Source organism: Anas platyrhynchos, chromosome 1 (genome assembly GCF_047663525.1).
Source record: "Anas platyrhynchos isolate ZD024472 breed Pekin duck chromosome 1, IASCAAS_PekinDuck_T2T, whole genome shotgun sequence".
Taxonomy (NCBI): domain Eukaryota; kingdom Metazoa; phylum Chordata; class Aves; order Anseriformes; family Anatidae; genus Anas; species Anas platyrhynchos.
The window spans coordinates 28619216-28641995 of NC_092587.1; the positions used below are offsets into that span (position 1 = coordinate 28619216).

The 22780-nt window shown below is 42.9% G+C and overlaps 1 protein-coding gene across 2 annotated transcripts in view; it reads right to left on the minus strand.

Annotated features, from left to right (window-relative positions):
• Positions 1-19337: 19337 nt before the first annotated feature.
• Positions 19338-22780, minus strand: part of ZNF277 (zinc finger protein 277) — a 55769-nt gene continuing 52326 nt past the window's right edge. For both annotated transcript variants that reach the window (XM_038166641.2, XM_038166651.2), the window contains 3 exons: positions 21667-21709; positions 20732-20906; positions 19338-19681 (listed from right to left, as the gene is read on the minus strand). In XM_038166641.2, coding sequence (XP_038022569.2) covers positions 19492-19681; positions 20732-20906; positions 21667-21709 — 408 coding nt within the window. In that variant the 3' untranslated portion in view covers positions 19338-19491. The remainder of the gene's footprint in view (positions 19682-20731; positions 20907-21666; positions 21710-22780) is intronic.

Genomic DNA, 22780 nt, shown 5'->3' on the forward strand with positions numbered 1-22780 from the left:
ACTACAGGCTGGGAGAGGAATGGTTGGAGAGCTGCCAGGCAGAGAAGGACCTGGGAGTGATGGTGGACAGTCGGCTGAACATGAGCCAGCAGTGTGCTCAGGTGGCCAAGAAGGCCAATGGCATCCTGGCTTGTATCAGAAACAGTGTGACCAGCAGGGCTAGGGAGGTGATCGTCCCCCTGTACTCGGCTCTGGTGAGGCCGCACCTCGAGTACTGTGTTCAGTTTTGGGCCCCTCGCTACAAGAAGGACATCGAGGTGCTTGAGCGGGTCCAAAGAAGGGCGACGAAGCTGGTGAGGGGCCTGGAGAGCAAGTCCTATGAGGAGCGGCTGAAGGAGCTGGGCTTGTTCAGCCTAGAGAAGAGGAGGCTCAGGGGCGACCTTATTGCTCTGTATAAGTACATTAAAGGAGGCTGTAGCGAGGTGGGGGTTGGCCTGTTCTCCCATGTGCCTGGTGACAGGACGAGGGGGAATGGGCTAAAGTTACGCCAGGGGAGTTTTAGGTTAGATGTTAGGAAGAATTTCTTTACTGAAAGGGTTGTTAGGCACTGGAACGGGCTGCCCAGGGAGGTGGTGGAGTCACCATCCCTGGAAGTCTTCAAAAGACGTTTAGATGTAGAACTTAGGGATATGGTTTAGTGGGTACTGTTAGTGTTAGGTTAGAGGTTGGACTCGATGATCTTGAGGTCTCTTCCAACCTAGAGATTCTGTGATTCTGTGATTTGCTAACAACAAGCAGAAGACGAAGGACAAGGAAGCGAGATTTCAGCTCTTCAGACAGGAGATCATCCCCAAGGAGAAACTGCCTTTATTTTCATAATCTGTTTTCCTTTTCTCCTCTAGCTTATCTTCAGCTGCCTTTTTCTCCAGTCCAGTCACACACACTGCCTGGAGCAGAAAGAAGCCGCACAGAAGAAGGACCATTACTCATGGGGTCACAGAGCTTTCCTACCATTTTTTGCACAATAACTACAATCAGTAAAACTTGCTCTAGGACCAAAAGAGAGGAACAAAAGGATTTTAGAAACAAATTCTCTCAGGCACTGCAGTTTGTTTGTCAAGTTGACTGTGGGAAGTGCGGGTCCAAGTAGGAGCAGTGGTGAGGAATGACAGTGAGCATCGTCCAAACTGACACCAAAGTGGAGAAGGAATGGGGAGGCCAAAATCTATAGGAAAGGTCACCCGGGTGCTGTTCTGACACCTGAAAACAAAACAAAATGAAGCAAAATAACAAAGCAACAGCTGTTGCTCAGACATCCTTCTGCCTGCTAAGAGATCCCATGTGATTCAGCAGAGAAACCCACCCAAAGACGTGGGCAAAGCTGCTGCGGTTCGAGGAGTGCACTTCTGTCAGATCCAAGGGCAGCTTTGCTGCTGAGGAAGTACTTAACTGCAGAAGGTTGTCAGAGCACAAAATTAGGATTAAAGGGCTCTGCAAGACTTTTGGAAGTCTTTGTACTGTTTCTAAGGAGTATCACGCCTTTTATCTTCACAGTTGCCAAACCAGCCCTTCAAAAGGTGCAGTAGTGGAGAAGTGGATTAAGATGCTACTTAAAACCCATTCTGTTTTCTGTTAATTTGGTGCTTAATGTCTGTTTTACTCAGGCACATCCAGGTTAGTTTGATGATTTTGCTTCCAAACTGTAAGTGTAAAATTACCCTTACTAAAAGGAAGGCTGGTATTTTTTATTTTTATTTTTTTAAGCAGAAGGAGCTACAACATCCAGCAAGGAGCAGAATACAGCTAATATGATGAAAGTCATGTTACAGCTGTGGAAGTCCACAGCCCCTTGCCTTTGTGATAACGCTGATGTGTTCATGCCTGTGCTGATGTTGAGCTCCTGTTTTGCTGGGGCAGCAAGGAGCTGACACCAGGCTTTGCTCCCTCCAGCACCTCAGTTTTCAATACCCCACACCGCCGTACCCTCCAGAAGGACAACCTGCAGTTTATCCATGTCGTTTTCTCCTTGCCCTGCTTAACCTTTGGCTGCAGCCCAGCATTCCTGGGAGCCGCTGCACTGACCCCTGCACAAGCAGTGCCTGCAGTGCTGGGATCTCTGGACCGAAGGTGTGTCATGAGGAATCCCCGATGTCACGAGAGGCTGCTGCATTCACCAGTCCTTTCCTGATGCATTCACCACTCCTTGCCTGCTGTATCCGCCAGTCCTTGCCCCCATCAGGGCACTCCACTCCCAGGTAACATGCGTAAAGCAGGAATGTGGAGTTCTCTCTTGAGAGCTATCTGCATTGGAAACAAAACCCATAAAACCAAAGTGAGTTAGCCGCAGCAGAGAGATTAATCCTGCAACATGCTGGGTTTCCTGTGGGAATCACTTCTTGCAAGTGCGCTCCTCCAGCAATGGTTTGGCAGAGCAGGCACCCAAAGCAGGTCTGAATTCTGCTCTGGGTTTCCAGCACTGGTGTGACTTACACAGCAAGCTGGTTCAGGTGACAGTGGCTTATAAGTGTTAGATTCTCAAACAGGCTGCCCTGCTTGGTGTAATATTCGTGTCAGGAGAGGTTACAATCTCTCGGTTCAGTCCGTGAGCACTGCCCAGGCATGAAAGGATGCTGCAGGTGTGAAAGCTGCTTGCAGCTGCTTGGTCAGTTGTCTGTGTGACCACAGGAAGAGGGTCAAATGCCTCATCTGTGCAAAATTAGAGCTCTGAATAGCCTTTCTAACCATAAATTTTCCCTAAAGTATTATTTCAGGACTTAGAAAACAGCTTGTGTAACCCAAAATTGTTTTAACCAAAACCAGAATTAACAGACAACTGTTCATTATACTTTTTTACATTTTACAGAAAATTACAACAAATCTTTTGTAACTGTATTTGAAATTGTAAAAATAATATCATTTATTTATGATGTACTTGGCCTCCAAATTTCCAAACAGATTTCTGTTGCACAGAGAAGTTACCAGCAACAAAACAGATAGTGACTAAAGGAGAAACACAGGTAATACAGGATAACAGAATCTGCTCTTTTTATCAAGACTAAAATCAGTCACAGATCAGCACCTTTCTCTGCTGATCCCTCTGTAAGGAAGACACAACTGTGGTTGTTTTTGGCGATGTATTGTGCATGGCAAACCTGGGATTTTCCCTTGACCCTATAAGGCCTCGCTGCCTAGGCTCGTGGGCAGTGGCCCCCTTGGTGGCCACGAGGAGCATGCTGTCCTCCTTGCCCCTACAGAGCCCTCCTGTCCTCAGAGGAATTCTGGGCTCTGTGTAAACTAGTGGCTGAATCTTCCACCCGACTCACTGTGTTAACCAGAAAACCCATGAAATGCTTCCCCTCCATTAAAGCCACCTCCTCACTTTTGAAAGAACTGCTCAAAAACTTTCTAGCACTATGTTTCTACGCTAAAAAACTGGCTTGCCTAGACCCAAAGGTCCTACAAAGAAAAGTGTATTTTGGCAACATCTTACTTTTCCATATAATATTTCACCTTTTTTTCTTGTGAAGTACCTTTTTCCCTTCAACAGTAGTGCATTTCAGCAATTAATCCAGTTCCCAGTTCCCAGCTGGAGTACAAACTGGCCACGCATGGCCCATTAGTACTGTTTTGAAATGGGCAGCAAGCAGTTTTCAATAACCAATTGCCACTTTCTCTCTATTGTCATTTATTCATTCCAGCTTTAAGATAAAAAGAGGAAATCAAATTGCATCTGACTGACCCAAATGCAATTTTTGAAACCTTTCATTTGCTGTCATGCAAGCAAAGTAATTTTTGTAATGTCACAGTTGCCACAAATGGAAATCACCAGCTTGTGCCTAATCCTTTTGTTGTGTAGGTGAGAATGTACAGGGAGGTCATGCCATGCAAATTCACTACAGACTACTCTATAAAATATAATACTATAAAATGAGCATGCTTTTATTTGCCTCTTGAACCCACTGACAAAGACTTGTTCTGAGCTATGGCTTTGCTGTAGTGACCCAGCTGTCCCTGGGATTACCTGGCTCCTGAGGGGTGGGCTTGGTGAGTTCAGTGGTGAGTGTAAATACCTAAAAAGCTGATGCATGCTCAGCCACCTCCTGATTTTTCCCATGGGTTCTCTTTTCTTTCATTCCCATCTGACAGTGAAAAAATTCCCCATTTCACAGGGAGTTTACACCTTTTTTTGGCTGTACCCTAAAAGCACGGGAAGGCCTGCTATCTGTAACACACCTGGGCAAAGGCAGACAGTGAAATGTGGCTACAAACCACCACGTTTTTCCAACAGCCACGCTTTCTGACTGATCGATATTTCAGATTCAAGTTTCTCTAGCCACCTGCAGAGAGCCTAATTTAGATCTATGTCTTTCAACAGGCTCAGCAAGGGGTTCAGAGGTTTGTTAGGCATCATCAAGCTGGGTTCCTATTTCTTTAAGGTTAAAAAGAAAAACCTCTCCATCTTTTTACGGAGATTATGTTCCAATTGCTACACAGGTTTCCAAGTAATTTCCTTGCCCTGCAAAAGTGGGTGATGCCCTAATAATACCTCGGAGAAACTGGGAACTGGCAAACCCACTGCTGCCAGCAGTGACTTGGGTTGCACGGGGGTTGAAAATGTGGGGAGTCCTAAGGAAACGAAGAGAGAGGCCAGGACTCTGGATGCTGGAGCTACAAATGCTTTTTTGCTGGTGCTCCCATGGCTCTGCTTCCCCGTGAAGCAAGAACGCAGCGTTCAAAGGGAAATCTTCAAAAGAGACAGAGGTAGTCAGTGGACCCAAACCTGAAAGGAAAACATCATAGAAAAGGAAAAGCTGGCACGGAGCCTGTTTCCAGCTGAATGATTTCACAAAGAGGCATCCAGGCTGCCCCTTGACTCACTTCTTTTCTCAACTTGCTTCTGGGCTCGTAGAGCCTGATTTGCAAAACAGCAGTGTACAAAAGTCTGTGCGGTGCACCTAACTTGCAAGCCTGGTTGCTGGAAATGCCAAAATTTCACAGTAATTGAGCATATAACTGAGCCCTGCTGTTGTACACCGACTTTTCAGTGCAGCCCCGGGCAGAGGTCAAGGTATATTTTTGCATCTGTGTACTAAAGACCACATCTCTGACCACAGCAGGCTGCTCGCTGGGACCAGTACATGGCTGATTTTTAGCAAGGACTTGGCACGTTAGGCTTTAAGCTGTGCCTCTCTGTCGCTAGGTAGTGAAAGCAGAGGGCTTGTTTTTGGAACAGACCTGGCACGCTGGCTTATGGTGAACAGGGATTTAAAGCGAGGATGTTTTGTTGGCACGCATTAGTAGCAGACCTTACCTTGTCCTCTTACCAACACAGTAATCTCTTTAATGGCCAGCCCAGCTAGGATATGTATGATCTTTGTAATATTCAGGCCCCAGGCCAAAACAGACACAGCTTGTCTACAAGGCGCAACACTGTACCATGTGGATCTTACTTGGAGGTAGCTCAGAGCTTTTCTGCAGAACTGCCTCACACCAGAGACATGTACCCTCATTAGTCAGAAGTCTGAAACACTCCCAGTTTAAACTCAGAGCAGACCAGAGGCAAGTTGGAGGAAACATTTGTCTAAAAAGAGCCTAAAAATACAGCCATGTTTACACAGCTCTACCAGCAGACTAGCACAGTTACTAGAAAGTAGCAAACTCTCCCTACACAGGTAACTGGAGTTACATGTATCACCCTGTGTGTTTCACTGAAGTCAGAATTGCTGAGGGATGATAAGAAATGATTCCTCATTCTCACTGAGTAGCTACAGGTTGCTTTCAAATTCCTTTGCTCCTGTTGAGCAATGTCTCCGTTTGGAAAAGTAGGATACTATCCAGCGTCCAGCTAGTGAAATGGCCATGTGCAGTCAGTCCCACGTGAATGCAAATGAATGTATGTTGGATGTAGGAAGAGGTTTTCAGTATAGTATCCTAAAAACAATTCCTGCAAACAGATAGTAAGCAAGAACAGTGTGCAGGTACCACATGGTCCTACAAGGTATGCCTGAGAAGCAGGGCTTAGATTCTTGTATGACAGTGCACAGCACCTTTCCCCGTGGCCCACAGTTGGTTACCAGGTACTTATGGTACATATTACTTCACTGACACTGTATTTGAGTATTGTAGCATGTTTAACTCAAAGATATAATAATAATAATAATAATAATAATAATAATAATAATAATAATAATAATAATAATAATAATAATAATAATAATAATGAAGCAGAATAATGCCTCTCCTCATCACACAACTAACACAACTGGTTCACGCCTTGGTTTTGTCCAGGCAAGAGTGATGGAAATTTTGAGTAGAGTAGTCCTAGCCACCCTTTTCAATTAATGGGCTTGACGTGCATCTAAATGACTTCCAGGTAGTTCTGGAAGATGACTTTCCTCACAGGGGCATAGGTTTGCACTAGAAATGTTACCAGTTTTAAGACTTTGGTGTGTAGCAGCTAGACCTCATTGTAATTATTCTATCCTTAAGTCCCTGCTCCAGGTGAATCCAACAATTTCTGTAAAGATAATAGCATAGAATCAGTCTGTCCTAGAAAACATGAAGAGGACACATTAATGAAATACATTAGAGAGGGAATGATGTGGTTTAAGAGAAAATTAAGCAAGCATTTAAGTAATTCAGAGGATGTGATTTAGCATGTAGTAGAGCTAGTGGGACACACCCCAGCAGCGATAAGCAAAAGCTAATTGTAGTTCCCTGAAGCTGTAAAATGTCTAATGATCCAAGGCAATTTGTAAAATTACTGTAAAAGTATATGACTTTAACATTTTCTGTGAATTAAAGACAGCAAGCAGTATAGTGTGATTCTTCTATTCAGACTTCAAAGATGCCTGTAAATCTGCCTTTATTCCCTTCAATGATCAGAAAACTTGAACTTTTTCTTTCCTTATCTAGGAATAGAAATGCTTGTGGTATTAATAATAAAATTTCATGTAGGCTTATATGCCAGCTGGAAGAGTGTGCAGAATAGTGAAGTAGTTGAACCTAATTATAAATTGATGATAACTGCGCATGAAGTATGAGAGAATGCACTTACCCAGTGCTTGAAAGAAGGAGCTGGGAGCTAATATTATCATTTATTTTTTATATTATGCCAGAACCTCAGTCAAAGCAGGAAAGGTACTCATGAGAATTTGGCACTCCACAAATACAAATGGATATATCCTTGATTCTCAGAGCCCAAGACCTAAACAGGATTAAGATGTGACAGGGGAGAGGAGAGGGAAGCAGTAGTAAGACTGTAATAATGTTGTTTGTATTGGCTAAGGTAACGTCAAGACTTCCCAATGTTTTTTAATGAGAACCTACTGAATCATTAAACAGTCTGCTTGCCTATCCTAAGAAAATACCCTATACAACAAGGATTTAGGAATCAAATGCAAAGAGGGTTTCTCCTAGTTCATTATATCTCCACGTGTCTTGCAATTCCCTATACCCAGAACAGGGAACCAGCGTGATCACTGCTCATACACACAGGGCACTTCTGGCATTGGGCTCCAGAGACCTTGTCTCTTTCTTAAGGACAGGGCACCCTCAGCAGAACTTGACAGCTTATCACAGTGGGGAAAAGAACATTGATGGATTCACAGAACACTTGTAAAAAAGAGAGAGAAAAATAAAAGTTTGCGAAATTAATATGCAGAAACAGATAGAATGAAGTCTTTCCCCCGGTGCTTCTTTCTTCATAAACCCGTGCTGGAGCAGTTTGCTCCTGGGGGATGGACCCTGTGGTACGGAGCCAAGAGGGAGCAGTTCTTGAAGAGCTGCTGCCTGTGGCAGCCCCCGCAGGCTCAGTTCTGGAAGGACGGCATCCTGTGGGAGGGACCCCACGGGGAGCAGGGGCAGAGAGGGACTGGGAAGGAGCAGCAGAGATGAAGCGGCAGGGACTGACCGCAGCCCCCATTCCCTGTTCCCCTGTGCTGCTGGGGAGGAGGCAGTAGAGGAGGGTGGATGGGGGAAAGGTGATTTTGTTTTGCTTTTAGTTCTCACTGCTCTACTCTGTTACTAATAGGCAATAAATTACATTAATCTCCGTACACTGTGTCTGTTTTGCCCATTATGCCAATTGTTGAGTGATCTCCATGTCCTTATCTCAACCCTGGAGCCCTTTTCCATCATATTTTCTCCCATTGCTCTTTTGAGGATGCGGAGGGAGATAATGGTGTGGTGGAGTTAACTAGTTAGTGTGAAAACACCCTGTATACATAGGAATATTTCTGTATTTCTGTACTTCTGAAGTTGCCACAGATCTATCTTTCCATGTCAGTGGTTTTATTTATTTATTTTTGCCTACCATCTCAACTCCATTTATTTATTTATTTATTTATTTTTGTGAAGGACACAAAGTCATTTTTTTCTGTCCCTAAAGATTAGTAGGAATGAATTTGTGAATTTAAATTATTCAACATTTTGAGAAAGCAGGCTGCTATTTGTAGTTTGTCTGCGGACTCCAGCATGTTAAGTGGCTAATTTCAGAAGTCTTGCATGCTTGGCAATGTTTGCTGTCAAAACATCACACACGATTTTTCAGTAGGAAGTCTGCAGCACACCAGGCTGGAGAAGCAGTTGCTTCTCTGTTTTTTCATTTTTTTTCTCTGTTGCTTCTTCTGTGTTTCTCCACATGTGCTAAATGACACTAATGGATGCAGAGCCTAAAGCGGTCAGCTTTCCAAAGGTAAGGTAGTTTGCAATCTGTCACCAGTGACAGAAACGATTTCAAACAGGAACAGAAACACTGTGTAGGAAAAGACGGGAGAGACCTCTGCAGTTTGTTAATCACATAATGGCAAAGTTGTGGTAGCTGTTACGGCACGAGTCCCTTTCATAGCAATTACCTGCAGGGCTATAGGGAGTTAAATAGCACCGACATGAGAGTGCTGCCTTGAGCACCCAAGCTCGTGCTAAAGCAAGGCAGTGCTGGACACTGCACAGCAGTTTCTTCACCAGATATGTCCTTCTCAGCACCCAGCTTTACACACAGGTAGGGACTGCAAGTGCTTTAGCGGCCTTTGCGTGTAGCTCAGACACTATGTGAAGCCCTTAGGTACCTGTCCTAGCTGTGAAATCAGAGGCCCTGTTTGGTACCTGGGTCCCTTTATAGTCCATAGGGACACGCATCCTAAGATGAAGCCTAAACCCGCCAGCATACCAACAGGGACCCAGCAGAAAAAGATGAGGGAGTTTGTGTCCAAAAGCCTTCTGCTCACTCACATGCAATTTCCTGAGTGAAGGCTGCAGGCATGTCTTCTCGGTAAGGTATGGAGCCCACAGGAGGCTGATTTCATCCAGCTTTAAATTGTGGAAGGGCATTCACCATTTTCTTTCACACTCTGGGCAGAACTGGCATGGAAAGGCCTAGCTGGTGCAGGTGCACAGGGGGTGGGGATCTGGTCCACTGTTTTTCTGAGCCAAAAATGATTTCAAGTTGTGTTTGTAGCCAGTGTGTAAGTTACTGCCCTCAACGGGAAGAAGGGATTAAAGACAGCAGGACTTGACAGTGAGCCATACACCTGCAATCCCTTCCGTGATCTGCTGAGGAGGGGGTAAGAGCCCATGCCCTGCTACAAAGTGGAGGAAGGGGAATATAACAAAACATTCTCCTAAGAAGGAGCTAGGAAGCTTTCTTACTCTTCTGGCTCTCCTAAGAGGATTGGGAGGCTGTAACCTCCCACCACCAAAGGAAAAGGGGAAGCTGCCATGAGATTAGAGGGCAGTTGGCTACAGAAGAGCTTGAGGGCTGAAGAAGTGGTGGCACCCAGCTGCTGAAGGCAGGGGGAGAAAATGAAGAGACCTCCTTCCCTTCCTCACTCTCTGTGACCGTGAAGGAGGGTCAGAGAGGAAGTGACAGGGACTGACTGCAGCCCCCATTCCCTGTCCCCCTGCGCTGCTGGGGTGAGGAGGTAGAGGAGGGTGGATGAGGGGAAGGTGTTTTTAGTTTGCTTTTTGTTTCTCACTGCTCTAGCTTGTTAGTAATAGGTAATAAATTTCATTAATCTCCCTGTGCTGAGTCTGTTTTGACCATCACAATAATTGCTGAGTGATCTCCCTGTCCTTATCTCAACCCTTGAGCCCTTTGCATCTCATTTTCTCCCCCTTTCCCTTTGAGGAGGGGGAGTGAGAGAGTGGTTGTGGTGGAGCTCAGCTGCTCAGCCGAGTAAAACCACCATAGCAAAAAGATCAAATCTTCTAGATGGATACAGCCTTCTCACAAGCAGACATAAAAGATCTATAATTAAAAGGAAGAAATATTAGTTGGTTCTTTGAAAACAGAAAAAAAAAAATCTATATTTCTGTTACTATTTTGTAGCCACCAGAACATCAGTTCATAGCTTGCACAAGAGATGACACCAATCATGTTTACATTGCACTCACATATTGCTATGTCCAATAGATTAGTACATAATTTATCACTATCGATTTACAAAAGCCATTTTGCAAGACCCCATAACTACCAAATTCACTTGGATCATCCAACATACATGCAAAAAGTCTGTTTTTGCCTTTTGCTTCATGGCCAGCACACAGACAACACGTAACAGGACGTACTCACTAGCTTCCACTGCCTTTGCAGGGCTGTAAATCTGCACAGGAGACACCCCGCACATGTGCTAAGCTCTTTTACACCCTTAGCTACCTGAAATAGTATTTAGTCTAGCTTTCAGCTGGCACACTGATACCTCAGGCAGTTACGCGGCTTCATCGGCAACTGCTGTTTCCACTGAGATGACAGGTTGATGCTCTGGCTTTCTCAGCTCTATTTTTGGCCAGGGTTGCCCTGGTATTTTTAGCTTAATATTTTTATTCTAACAGAAAATGTTTGGTAGTAGTCTTGTCATCTTCCTTAATTTCTTTTCCTTCCAGCCACTGCCATCACTCTGGAAGTCAGCGCAAGTTTCCTTTTTGTGTTCCAAGGCAGCCCACGGTCCCTCCTGTGATTTCTCCACCACTTATGATCCAATTTACTTTTTCATTTTAGTCTTATTTTTAACATAGCACCTGGGGCATAATTTTTACAGGTTCCTTTCTCTTAGCCCCACAGCCCTTTCTTTCTTCTCAGGTCAGCTTTCAGCTGCTGCTACTGTCTTATCGAGCTCTGCTGTCCCACGGGAGGAGGATCAGTCAGAGCTCACGCTGCAGATGCGCTCCTCTGGGCCTGCCAGGTGGGCCTGGGTGAGGAGCAGGAGGTGGCCAGGAGACACAGGAGGGATGGTGGCAGGGGGAGAAAACACTGGGAACAAAGAGTGTAGAGTCTCAACTGTAACATTTGTAATCAGCACAAAGCCGAAAAGAAATTTAATGGATATGCTTCGTCAAACGTGAAAGAACTATTTTTTCAAACTGAAAAAAATAAAACAAACCTAAATAGCATTTTATTTATTTATTTATTTATTTATTTCTACAAATTCTTGCTTGGCAGGGTGTTGAAATTCATTTTAGATATTGACTGGAATCCTATCTAACTGATTTTAAACCAGTCATTAGGAGCAATTAAACATTTTCCCAGTGGCTCCAGGAAGCAGCAGAAGCGCTCACTTTGGTATTTAAAGGTTGCTGGTCACTGGGGATGGTCTGGCACTCAGGGGACAATGATCCATGCTGATAGATTGCAGCACAGCCCCCAGCCCCCTTCTGAGAGCTCAAAGGGTAGCTGGCAGCTGCCCCTGTACCCCCAAACCATGCTTAAGGGGGGCAGGTAGCTGAGAGTGCTCTGGGACTGCCTCAGGTGTAAGCACCCACTTGGCTAAAATCTTCAGATTTTTTCCAGCCCCAATGCACCAAGAACATTGAGAGTCTTTTTATTAAAAATCCTTTGCTGGATTCCCATTGGTTTCCATGGGAAAAAAAAAAAAAAAAAAAAAAAAGAGAGAGAGAGAGAGAAAGAGAAAGAAATTAAGCATCTGGCATTAAGATATTTTTCTTGCTTTATGTCCACAGAAACAGCATCAGTGTTACCAAGTAATCTGTAATTTCCCAGATTGCTTACCTGAAATGTGGCCTGTTTGTCTGACTGGCTCAATGCAAGTCAGAAAGCTCAGGCCTCTGACGAAGAAAAGAACATTATTAAAGGTACTATTGCAGTAAATTTGCGAGGGGAATTTATCCAAATATCTGCTATAATGGAGAGAAAAAGTCCCCTCTTAATTTAGAAACTTTCCTACCCTGAAGCAAAGGTAAGGTACATACAATACCACAAACATAAGAGAATCCTGAGAAATCTTTCTTACATACCCCACAGGTATGTACTTTGTAAGGAAAGTATTAAATCCGTGCTGGGACAGCTCCAGAAAACCAGGATTTCAAATGGAGACTGTACACAAAGCAAAGCAACAATTAAGCGAATTAAAGGATTAACAATACTTTGAACATCTTTCTTTTAATCTCAGCAAACTCATGGAGTTATAGCTTTTATGACTTCCAGGAGGCTAATGTGAGCACCTTCTCTAGCCCTGCGTGGAACATTGCCATTCTATGTCCTGTGATGTTTTTTTTCCTTACAGAGAATTGGTCTTTGTGTGCAACTGAGCACTTGTTTCTTACTGAATTAATAACTATTTTGATGGTGATCTAGTCACCTTTTTAGCAAAATATTTTAAATATGATAACGTGACCGATACAGATAAGCTGCCTGTGTTGGAAGCCTGTCTGATAAGTGGCATTTTTATCTGGAAGCTGTTCTTGCACAATCACCATCTTGCTGGTTAGGAAACTGAGGCAACAGAGGGAAGAAGCAACATTTGTCAAAGGATGTAATTCATCTGTAGGAATTCAGGAGGCCAAGACTGTCACTTGTTCATGAGCTTTCTTCTCTAAAGCTGAGCCCTGTCCATAATTATTTGTTCTTTATTTCACCCAGACTCAAACAGAACCATCATGCAGCACAGGCAGTTTATTAGAACGGGTCCGGTATCAGTGAAGACTCACAGCAGTGTTTCTGTAAATGGTATCAAGGCAGATGTGCATCAGAAAGTAACACACCAACCACAAGCCAACTGGAAAAACCCACCTCAAGGTTAAAGCAGCACTCAGCTCTGTGGCAGGCGGTTTGCAAAGACAGCCTTTCTAATGAGAGGAATCGGTCATTTCTGCATTATTTATTTCAATGTTCTGATATTTCCAGAGAGCATGGAAATGAAAAATAACACTTAGTGGTGCTGTGGCTTGAGGCACCGCCAGGAGCTTGCCTGTAATTGTTCTGCTGGATCTCACCACATCCTGACCTGATGCGACACAAACACATTGCACAGCTGCCTCTGAGCCCGAAATTTTGACACGTTTATCCCAAAGAAACACATCTGCACTTCACCGGTGTCCAGGTGCTCAGCAGTAATAGCAGAGAGCTGCCCCTGGCACTTTCTGGGCTCCTCAAGGTGCCAAAATGAGGAGCAAAGGTTTCTGGAAGGTCTCTGATCTGCTTACTGATAATGGTGTGGTGCCCGCAGCGAGACCTTCCAGGAGTGCTCAGAGGCAGTGAGTGGGCTCAGAGTCAGTGAGTGGGCACAAAGGAGCATTAAATGCAGATAAAGAACAATATATCTTCACATCCTGTGATCTGATAAGGATCCTCATGTTCTTTGTACTTTCTTTGTACTTTTTTTTTTTTTTTAACACTTGCAAAAACAACTATCAGCCCACAAATTTTAAAATAAGAGTCAGTAATGACTAATATCTGACCTGGGTTTCACACCTAGCTGCAGCTCCTGCAGTCTGAATTCACACCTGGGTCCTTGTAGTGTCCTGGCTTCCTGTTTGATGTCGGTACTGAAAGGTAGGGGCTGCCAGCCATGGGGCCACATTTCACTGGGGGCTTTTCAGTACCAGCTTTGTGCAGAGCTACAAACTCCTTGCAAAGGCACCCAGAGGGGATACGGCTATTTGAAGCATTACCTAAAGCCTTCTTCTGTGTTGAGTTGGTACAAAGACTGCTGTAATTCATGTCAAGAGCCAGATTAAATTAATCACCATAAGCCATAACCCGTTTGTTTTGGAATATCACAGTATCATCACTTCGCATTTTAACAGGGATATGGAAAACCTGGGATGTGCTCAGAAAGGCAGGAGTGGAACAGGCTAGTAGTTTTAGCCATATTCCTCAATGCAATCCCTGAACTTCTATCACCATCTTCTTCACCTGTATTCAGACTCAGGAGGGACTTCCAAGACACAGTAGTTCATGGGAAGGAAGAACCGAGCTGTTACAAACTGCCTGTGGAACTTGGCCAGCTTCTTGACTACTCCTGTTCAGCAGGCATCTCCTCAGTAGCTAACTTTAACTGATAGTCTCTGGATCAAGGAAACTCTTATGTAATTATATATTGTGATGCTTTTGCTGTTTTTAGCAATTTGTGCATTTAGATCCATGATTACAATTTAACCCATGACCACACATGCCTAATGGTAATCAATTGTCCTCCTGCCCCCAAAGCTGCTGTGAGAACAGGGACAGAGATTAAATGACTGGTTTCAGATATTTCCAATACAGCTGTCAAGGCTAGTTTTTTTTCCAGAAGGCAAATCACCTGATCCATGCAGACCTCCATCTTCAGATTAAATTAATTACGTAACAGTAGGGTAGGATTCTGATCTGAATTAATGTAACCAAATTTAGGAGGCCAGATGTAGGTGAACTGATGTGACCTAGGTGCCAGTTTCCATTATAGTCCACATAGCCTAAAAGAGATATTTAGCTACCAGCCAAAGGTGCTGGATTTAGCTGCTCAGACTTTGGTATGCCTCAGGGCCATCCGAGATGCTCCATGGCATTTGCCTGTGTACAGTTGACAGAACTGACATGAGACCTTTGAGAGCTCAGCATCCTTTAGGAGCAGCTGACAGAGACCCGGTTATTTCCAAACATCTCAGAGGACACTTAGATGCCTGCCTGTGAAGAACTGAATAAAGTTTTAGCTGTTTACTGTGGAGTGAGCTGAATGACTCGCTAGGATCCACGGGCTACACTGGCTGTCTATAATGGAAGCTCAGACATTAAGTTTGTACGTATTCTACACAGAGGCAGATCCTTGGTCCCAGGATGGTAAACCAGACAGAGAACTGTGTTACAAGGAACATTTATAGCAAGAAAATGCTTTTACTTCTATCTAAACTAGTGCAAACAAGACTGATATATTTTTGATTGTACATATCCTGAATTTCCCTGCTTTTCAAGCAGAGAGAGTGAATTTATCAGGAATGTAAAATATCAAATGTAATTTCAGGTAATAGGTCACATGGCAATTTCTAACCTGATCTGGATCTTCATGAGAAAGAGTTTGGGGAAGGAAGCTCTAAAATCAAACTCGAGGCAGCTAAAATTTTCACTGGTGGACGAAGTCAAATGAAGTGAGCCTCAGTAGCAGAAAACTTCCAATAGAGGGGAAAACAAACAAACAAACACACAAAAACCAACAGCTTTGGGCAGAATGGCACATTCAGTACTTGTGGAGAAAAGGAATGAGTTTTACATTAGCTGGGCTTTTTGTTCAGCCTGGGCTGCCTGCAGCATTTCAGCAGAGCTGATCCTAATGACGGTGAGGTGTAATTGCAGTAACTCACTGCAAGGTTACAAATACCTGGGCTACGCAACAGTTGTTACCTAACCAAGGTTTATGGACCTGGCAGAGATAGATGGGGGTATAATTTGACCATACTCCTGTCTTTCTAGTGTAACGAAAGCCAAGAAAGCATTTTAGCAACAAAACAACCAAACAAAAATGGCACATCAAAGACAGATTTAACAAAACTTCCCAGGGAAAATCAAAATCATTGCCACTGATAAAAACAGATTTTCTCCAGGGACCTTTGATTCTCCTTTGCCTCTGTATGTAAATAAAATGCAATAATGCGAGGACATTTCATACAGCAACAAGTCGTAAGCAAAGCCATGAAATTTGCTGCTGTTCAATGGCAGACCTTTCCAAGGACCACGTCCAATGTCCACTCTGGATTTGACTTTGCTCATAGGAGACTGGGAAGAAAGTAACTGCATTGTATACAGGTGCCTTGTATCAGACTTACATCGAACAAATTGCTCTGTGAACAATAAGAGAGGGAAAATGAGAGATCACCAGTAGCGATCTGACCAGAATTCAGAGGCAGTGATGGAACTGAGAGATGACAATAGCAAAGAGACATTTTAGAGACTCACTTGGGTGTTTCACACATGGCTTACCATTTAGCCAGCTGAGAGCAGCCACTGACAGTTCTTGCAAAGCATGCCAGACAGATGTAATACAGAAACTGAAAACTGTAAGTGTCTTACATGAAAGTCAGTAACCATTAACTCATTAAGAAAGATCAAGTCTGCACAGAATTGTCAGAATAAATTGTGTGTGGAAGAGTATCAGAGATATAATTAAGGTATTTTTAAAGCAGGCAGGAGAAATTGCTGGTCACCAGGACACAAGCCTTTTTGCTCCTTTTACTATTCAAAACAAGGGGACAGTTTTAGATGAAGCGAAGGGAGTACGTACATGGAGTGAGTATCTAAGCTAAGAGGAAATGTTATGGTAAGAAATGTGTGCTGGACTTAAACCAGAGCAGCTTTTTTCGTACCAGCGCAGCTTTTTTCATAACAATTAGCACCACTCATTCTCCTACTTTCACTCTGTCAAGCAGAGTTGCCAACCCCAACTCTGTCCATTCCATGGCTTATAAAAAAACTATTTTGTAATTCTTCCAAAAATGCTCATGTTAGAAGTATGTATTTGCTCATATAAGAGCTGAGCCTATACATTGCCTGCAGTCATTACTGTGTCTCCTATCCAGTGGCAGAAAAAATACTTCAGTTTTAAAACAGACACGGATTATTAGCTGTGATTTAGACAGAGGACAACTATTCCCTGGGAAAACCATGGCTATTATACAAAGACAGTATGTTCAAGCAAAATCTCTAGAAGCATCATTGTGCTTAAACGAAGACGCTCAATTTTTACTCTAGAAATTGTACCCCAACTTTCTCTCTGAACCCATAAGTTCAGACTTTAAACCTCCCTCATTGCCTGCTGTGAATACTTGAAGTAACAAGGTCAACTCTTAATCTGACTCTTCGTGTTCCCTTTATTTTCAGTGAATTGGTACACTGTTGATACATTTTTTCCTAAGTACCTTTTCTTCTCTACTCAAAAAAGTCAAGCAGACCATGCTGTTTTTAAAATTCCTCTTACATACTCTCTTAATTCTACACTGAAAAATTGCAGTTTCAGATTCCTGTTAGAACCAGGAACAACAGCCATCTCATTGCTGATATTAACATTCTTGATTTCATTTTGTAGGGTTTTGAGTGACTCAGCATGACATTCCTCTTGATTAGGAAACATTTTGCTATTTCACTTTATGATATAACAATAAAATTTTATCTTTTCCCTTAACGTGCCCTTTGGAGATTGGCTTGCCATAAAACACATCTGTGTGCTGCTGATTTACCCACAGTTCCCTTGCTGATTTCTTCCACTGCTCAACAGCACACTTATTATTAATGTAAACCCTACTAACTCTTACTCCCATCTCAGCTGGAGAATCTGATGGAAAAGCAAAGACTGGGATCAATTTCTAATTTAGGAAGAAAAGTAGATGCCTGGGAAGAAAACTACACAAAATGAAAAAAAAAAATCAATAGCAACATCCAATTACTGCATGAAATTAAATACATTTCACATGCAAGAAGTACAAACTATAGTTTCTTTAAGATGGTCGTATGTTCCAGTTCAAAGAAAAGAAAAAATAACTTTTTGAAGCAGCTTATTCAAAGCCAATGCAGATATATGACTACATCTGCCCCCTTCCTTTGTCTGTATTCTCAGCACCTGCTGAACCACTTCTATTCCATTTCCTCCTGACAGAGAGAGAAATTGCTTCTGTGTCTGTTTCACTGTGCAGTTAGGGGGCTGCTCTGCCTTTCTCAGTACGTTTTCAGCATCCTGTTGTTGTAACCTATCTCTAGAGCACCTGGGCCCCAAAGCAAAAAGGAAAGGGGAAGCAAAGAGAGGTGCTACTGGGTGATGGGTAGTGCCAGGAGAAACCAAGTTCACTACAAATCAAAAGAAACTGATGCAAATACACTGCATGGTGAATTAGGCTGGATATAGAAGCTTAGCAGAACATGTGTAAAGATTTGAGCTTTAGCTCCTGCTCCTAGGGACTGGTATCTAATTCTTAATCACCACCTAATGACAAACGTAACTCTTATTGACAGCAATCTATTTCACATAAAGGGACTTGTGGAAAGAGAAAGCTACGGCTTTGAATCTTTTCAGGCAGGGAAGGGCACTGAGCTAAGTCTCCCATACTTTGGGCAAGTGCTTTAACACTGAGCTAAAGAATAAAAAGGAACAGGTTACCTTTTGAAAGCTATTACACAAAGCCAAAACTGAATAAATAAATACCATAAATACCATAAATAAAATTTTAGAGGAGAAACAGAAGCAAGAATACCTAGTGTTGATCAATCCTAGCAAGACTTACGGTATGAGCTGCTTTGCCCTATCAACACCATGGTGTTTCTGGACATGGTGAAGACCTATCACCACGTGAGAGATCAGCAGTAGCAAACTAACCAGAATTCAGAGGCAGAGATCAGCAGTAGCAATCTAACCAAAATTCAGAGGCAGTGATGGAACTGAGAGATGACAATAGCAAAGAGACATTTTAGAGACTTACTTGGGTGTTTTACACCCAAGTGTTTCACACCCAAGTGGGGAACTATTACGTGGGGAAGTTCCGTATTATAGTAAATAATGGTAACTTCAATGGACAGCTGAGTAGAGATTTTGAGGATTTAATTTGGACTTACGTGCCTGCAGTCCCCTAAGTACTGTGATTCTGTGAAGTAATTTCTTTTGTATCTCAGTTCATGACCATACAATAAGGCTATTTTAAATTCTGTGGATTTTTGATGCAACCAAGACTGCAATTGTCCTATACATTTTGAGGCTTCATATTGACAGCATTCCATGCAGTCCTGCAGAGCTTTACCAATGTTTCTGAACCAGTTTTCAGAACAGGCACTCCGTATCTGGTATTTTGATAATGAATAATAGAAATATACAGATCCATATTCACTTTGAAGAATTCTAAAAGTAGCAAAATTTGCTTTATGTAACAGACCGAAAGTGAAATTCAGGTTCTTTTCCATATGCTCTCTAAGAGCAGTAACGCGTAGCAGTTTTACTCATTGGCTCATATATAAAGACACACTGTCTCAATTTTTCATGCTTTTTATGAGATGGTCTTAAAGTAGAACTCTGATTTTGGTATACTCAGAAGAAAAAAAAAAGAAAAAAATCCTATTTTTGAATAATACCAACAGAATTCTAAGAACCAAGCAGAAAATCCAGCACTTAGTCTTAAAATAAAGCTATAGCTTAAAGGAAGGTAAACAAAACAACTTTGCACATAAATTTTATTTAGTATTCCCATTCATGTAATATTTGCCCAGTGAGAATGTTAACGAGGTGAACTGTAGTCCAATATGAGGGGAAGAATGTGTTTTTTGTCTTCCAGGAGAAACACTCAAAGGTCAGCAACTGTAATTCAAGGTCAATTTTTTTCCTGACTGTTCTCTTCACACAGTAGCTGGTTTAAAACACTGCTCTGTTTGAGAGCTTTTAGATTGGATATATCTTCACTTACAACGGGGACATCTTCACTTTGATCCTCAGTTACCACATCTTCACTGTCCGAGAGTGTACATAGCAGCGTATCATTTTCATAGGTAGGAAAATAATACCTGGAAGGAACAAGTTTTAACAGAATAAAATATTACTAGATAGTAACGTATTTTGTTTTAAAAAGGCTGTGCTTATTTTATGAGATTAGATTCATAAAACAGAAAAATGAGAAAGTTCAGTTTTCTGCAATGAGTAATCAGCATGCTCAAAAAATCTATTGACACGTACACCTTGGAAGAGTCACACAGAAGAGGTAGCAACAGCAACAGACAAGCCTTCCCCCATTTTTTCCCCTGCCCATTCTCACAACTGAGGCCACAGATCCAGATCTGTCCCATAACAAATGCTCAACAGATTTTTTTAAGTGAGAACACTCCCTGTGCTCTACCATCTATGCCATCATCCCCTAGACCTACAGAACCTCCTTGCAATCTGAATCAATGCTATGTTACACTCTCTCCATTTGTTCTGTGAAAAAACATGGATAAAAAGCTATCTTGTTCTGATGCCTAAATTTAGGTAGTTATTATACATATATCTACATTAGATGTGCAAAATAAGGGGTTTGATTTGTTTCCAGAACCGTATGTTCACTACCTTTACTAGCGATGAAATGTGTGCCAGATGCCCATCCTAGGCAGGAATCGCATCTCTGTAGAGAGCTAATGGCTCAAAGACCTTGTGCCTAGAAGGTCAAGCGTTTGAGATGCTGCCTTAGTGCACAGAGTCAACCTTTGTTCCACCAGGAGAAAGTGCTCAGAGCTCAACATTTGTGCTTTTCACTGTGCACTGCATGACTGCAAACACACGCCAAAGACAACTTTGCCATAAGACCTCTAGCCCACTAACTTGACAGTGCAGACACAGCTTATGGTGACACTGCATCCAGGATGCAACTAGAAGAGCAGTATCCCATGTTCATTTTAGCTTCAGATAGTACAGGGATTTCTAATTCTGAGTAGTTTTGAGACCACTTATTATTTTATCTGTTAGTAGAGCTGGGGAGCTCTGGGCACTGCAGCACTGGCAAAAAACAACTTTCAACTTTTTGCTTTACAGACATTAACAGACAGCAGTATAAATGCTGGAAGAAGTATGTTCGTCCTTACTGTGGTTGGTCCCATGTAGACCTGGCTGGCAGGAATGTGATGTGTTTTGTTTCTTCCATATGACTTATCAAGTCTCCTTTAGACTGGAATTTTTCCTGGCAATTGTAACAACGACAATGATGGATTTCCCTCCTTATGAAGTTCACCAGCTTTACTTGCTGATAAAAGTTCAGACCTAGGAGAGACAGTAGCAAACAAGCACTTGAGGAATATAAAACTTAAGCCAGGAAAGCATTTGTAAATTAAGCATAAAGGTTCATAAAGGTTACTGAAGGCAGGACTGGCTGAATGCTGTAACTCAGCAAACTGACTGAGCAAATGTTTCTTCCCAGCTGCAGGGGAACTGGTCCTTCTTTTACAGTAAAAATTACAAACATTTTGCTTCCCCTCAGTCTAGAGAAGAAAGGAAACATTGGGCAAACGCAGCTTAGACCACAGCCTTCTAAATTGCACGCAAGTCTTAACAGGCATAATAATAATAATCCTAATAATAATAGTAATACTTATTCCAGGGCTCCACCAGCCGGATGTGGGACTCATAGAGCAGCTATTTGCAGAGGCCACTCTGTGAAAGAATCTAATGGTTCTAAAGAAAATAGCACACATCCTCGGCACTAGCAACTCTGCTGAGGAAAGAAGCAGGGAAAGTGCAGTTAACAAAAGCTTCTTTTTTTTTCAAATCTGACTTCATTTTTGTAATGAATTAAAATCTTGAGGAGCATGCAGAAAGCAAGGAGCTGATACAGGTATGAGAGTCCCAGAAAAATAAAGTGTTCTTGGCTGTCTTTTATAAGCTGGCAGAAAGAGTTTCCGGAATGGAGAAGGTAGATGTCCAAACAAAAATCAAATTGATACAGTTGTTTTCCAGTATTCTTATAATGTGGTTTTCGCCACACTAGCAGCAAATGCTGACAATTACAGCATCTCTTACTCACCATGTTCTGACTTTATTTTAAGGAAGTCAAATCCATGTGATTTCTAGAGAAAAAAAAGAAAAGGAAAGGAAAAATTCTCACTCCCAATACTTGTATTAGTTCACACTGAAGACAGCTCAGTTTTTCAGACTCACAGACATACAGACATGCAAACACTAATGTATGGAATAACGCCCAAAAGTTATTTCATCAGAAACTTTCATATTCAGTTAAACTGCAACTCTGCTATTAAATAGTTTATTAAAACTGAAACACAGATGCTAACCATCGAATGTGTTAAATCATCAAGCAACTTTATTATTAAAAATGCTACTTTTTTAATGCTATGTACCAGTCTGTACTCTCAAAAGTAATAGCTATTCATACTACCAATGTAAAACTTGATTCTACTGAATATTGTAGAGGGCAGATGCTAGAGATGCAGCGCCTTCATTGTGCACTAAAAGAAGGCATTCCAGTTCAGCAGCTGGTTTGATCTTAAGAAAGATGCCACAATCCTACTTTTGACTTTCAAAGCACTGAAAGAACTGATAATTCAAACAACTGTATCTGGCTTACATAGCAAGGTTTTGGTAGTGGGGAGGGAGCTGCAGCGGTGATGGCTGCTGTGAGAGGAGACAAGGCCCTGCCCCATGTCAGATCACAGCCAGCTCCAGACAGATCCAAAAGGGACCCGCTGCTGGCCAGAGCCAACGCTGGTTGGGCCTCTGGGAGAGCAGATTTAAGAAAGGGGGACAAAACTGATGTTACACATCAGCTGGGAGAGAGGGGTGAGAAAATGTGAAAGAAGCAGCCCTGCAGCACGAGGGCAGAAGGTGCTCCGGGCATGCAGCAGCAGTTCCCCCGCAGCCTGTGGAGAGGCCCCTGGTGGAGCAGGCTGTCCCCCTGCAGCCCATGGGTCCCACATGGAGCAGATCTCCACGCTGCAGCCCGTGGAGGAGCCCCCAGTAGAGCAGGTGGATGTGGCCCGGAGGAGGCTGCGGCACATGGAGAGCCCCCGTAGGAGCAGGGGCAGAGAGGGACCGTGAAGGAGCAGTGGAAACGAAGCGTCAGGGACTGACCGCAGCCCCCAGTCCCCGTTCTCCTGTTCTGCTCAGGGGGAGGAGGTGGAAGA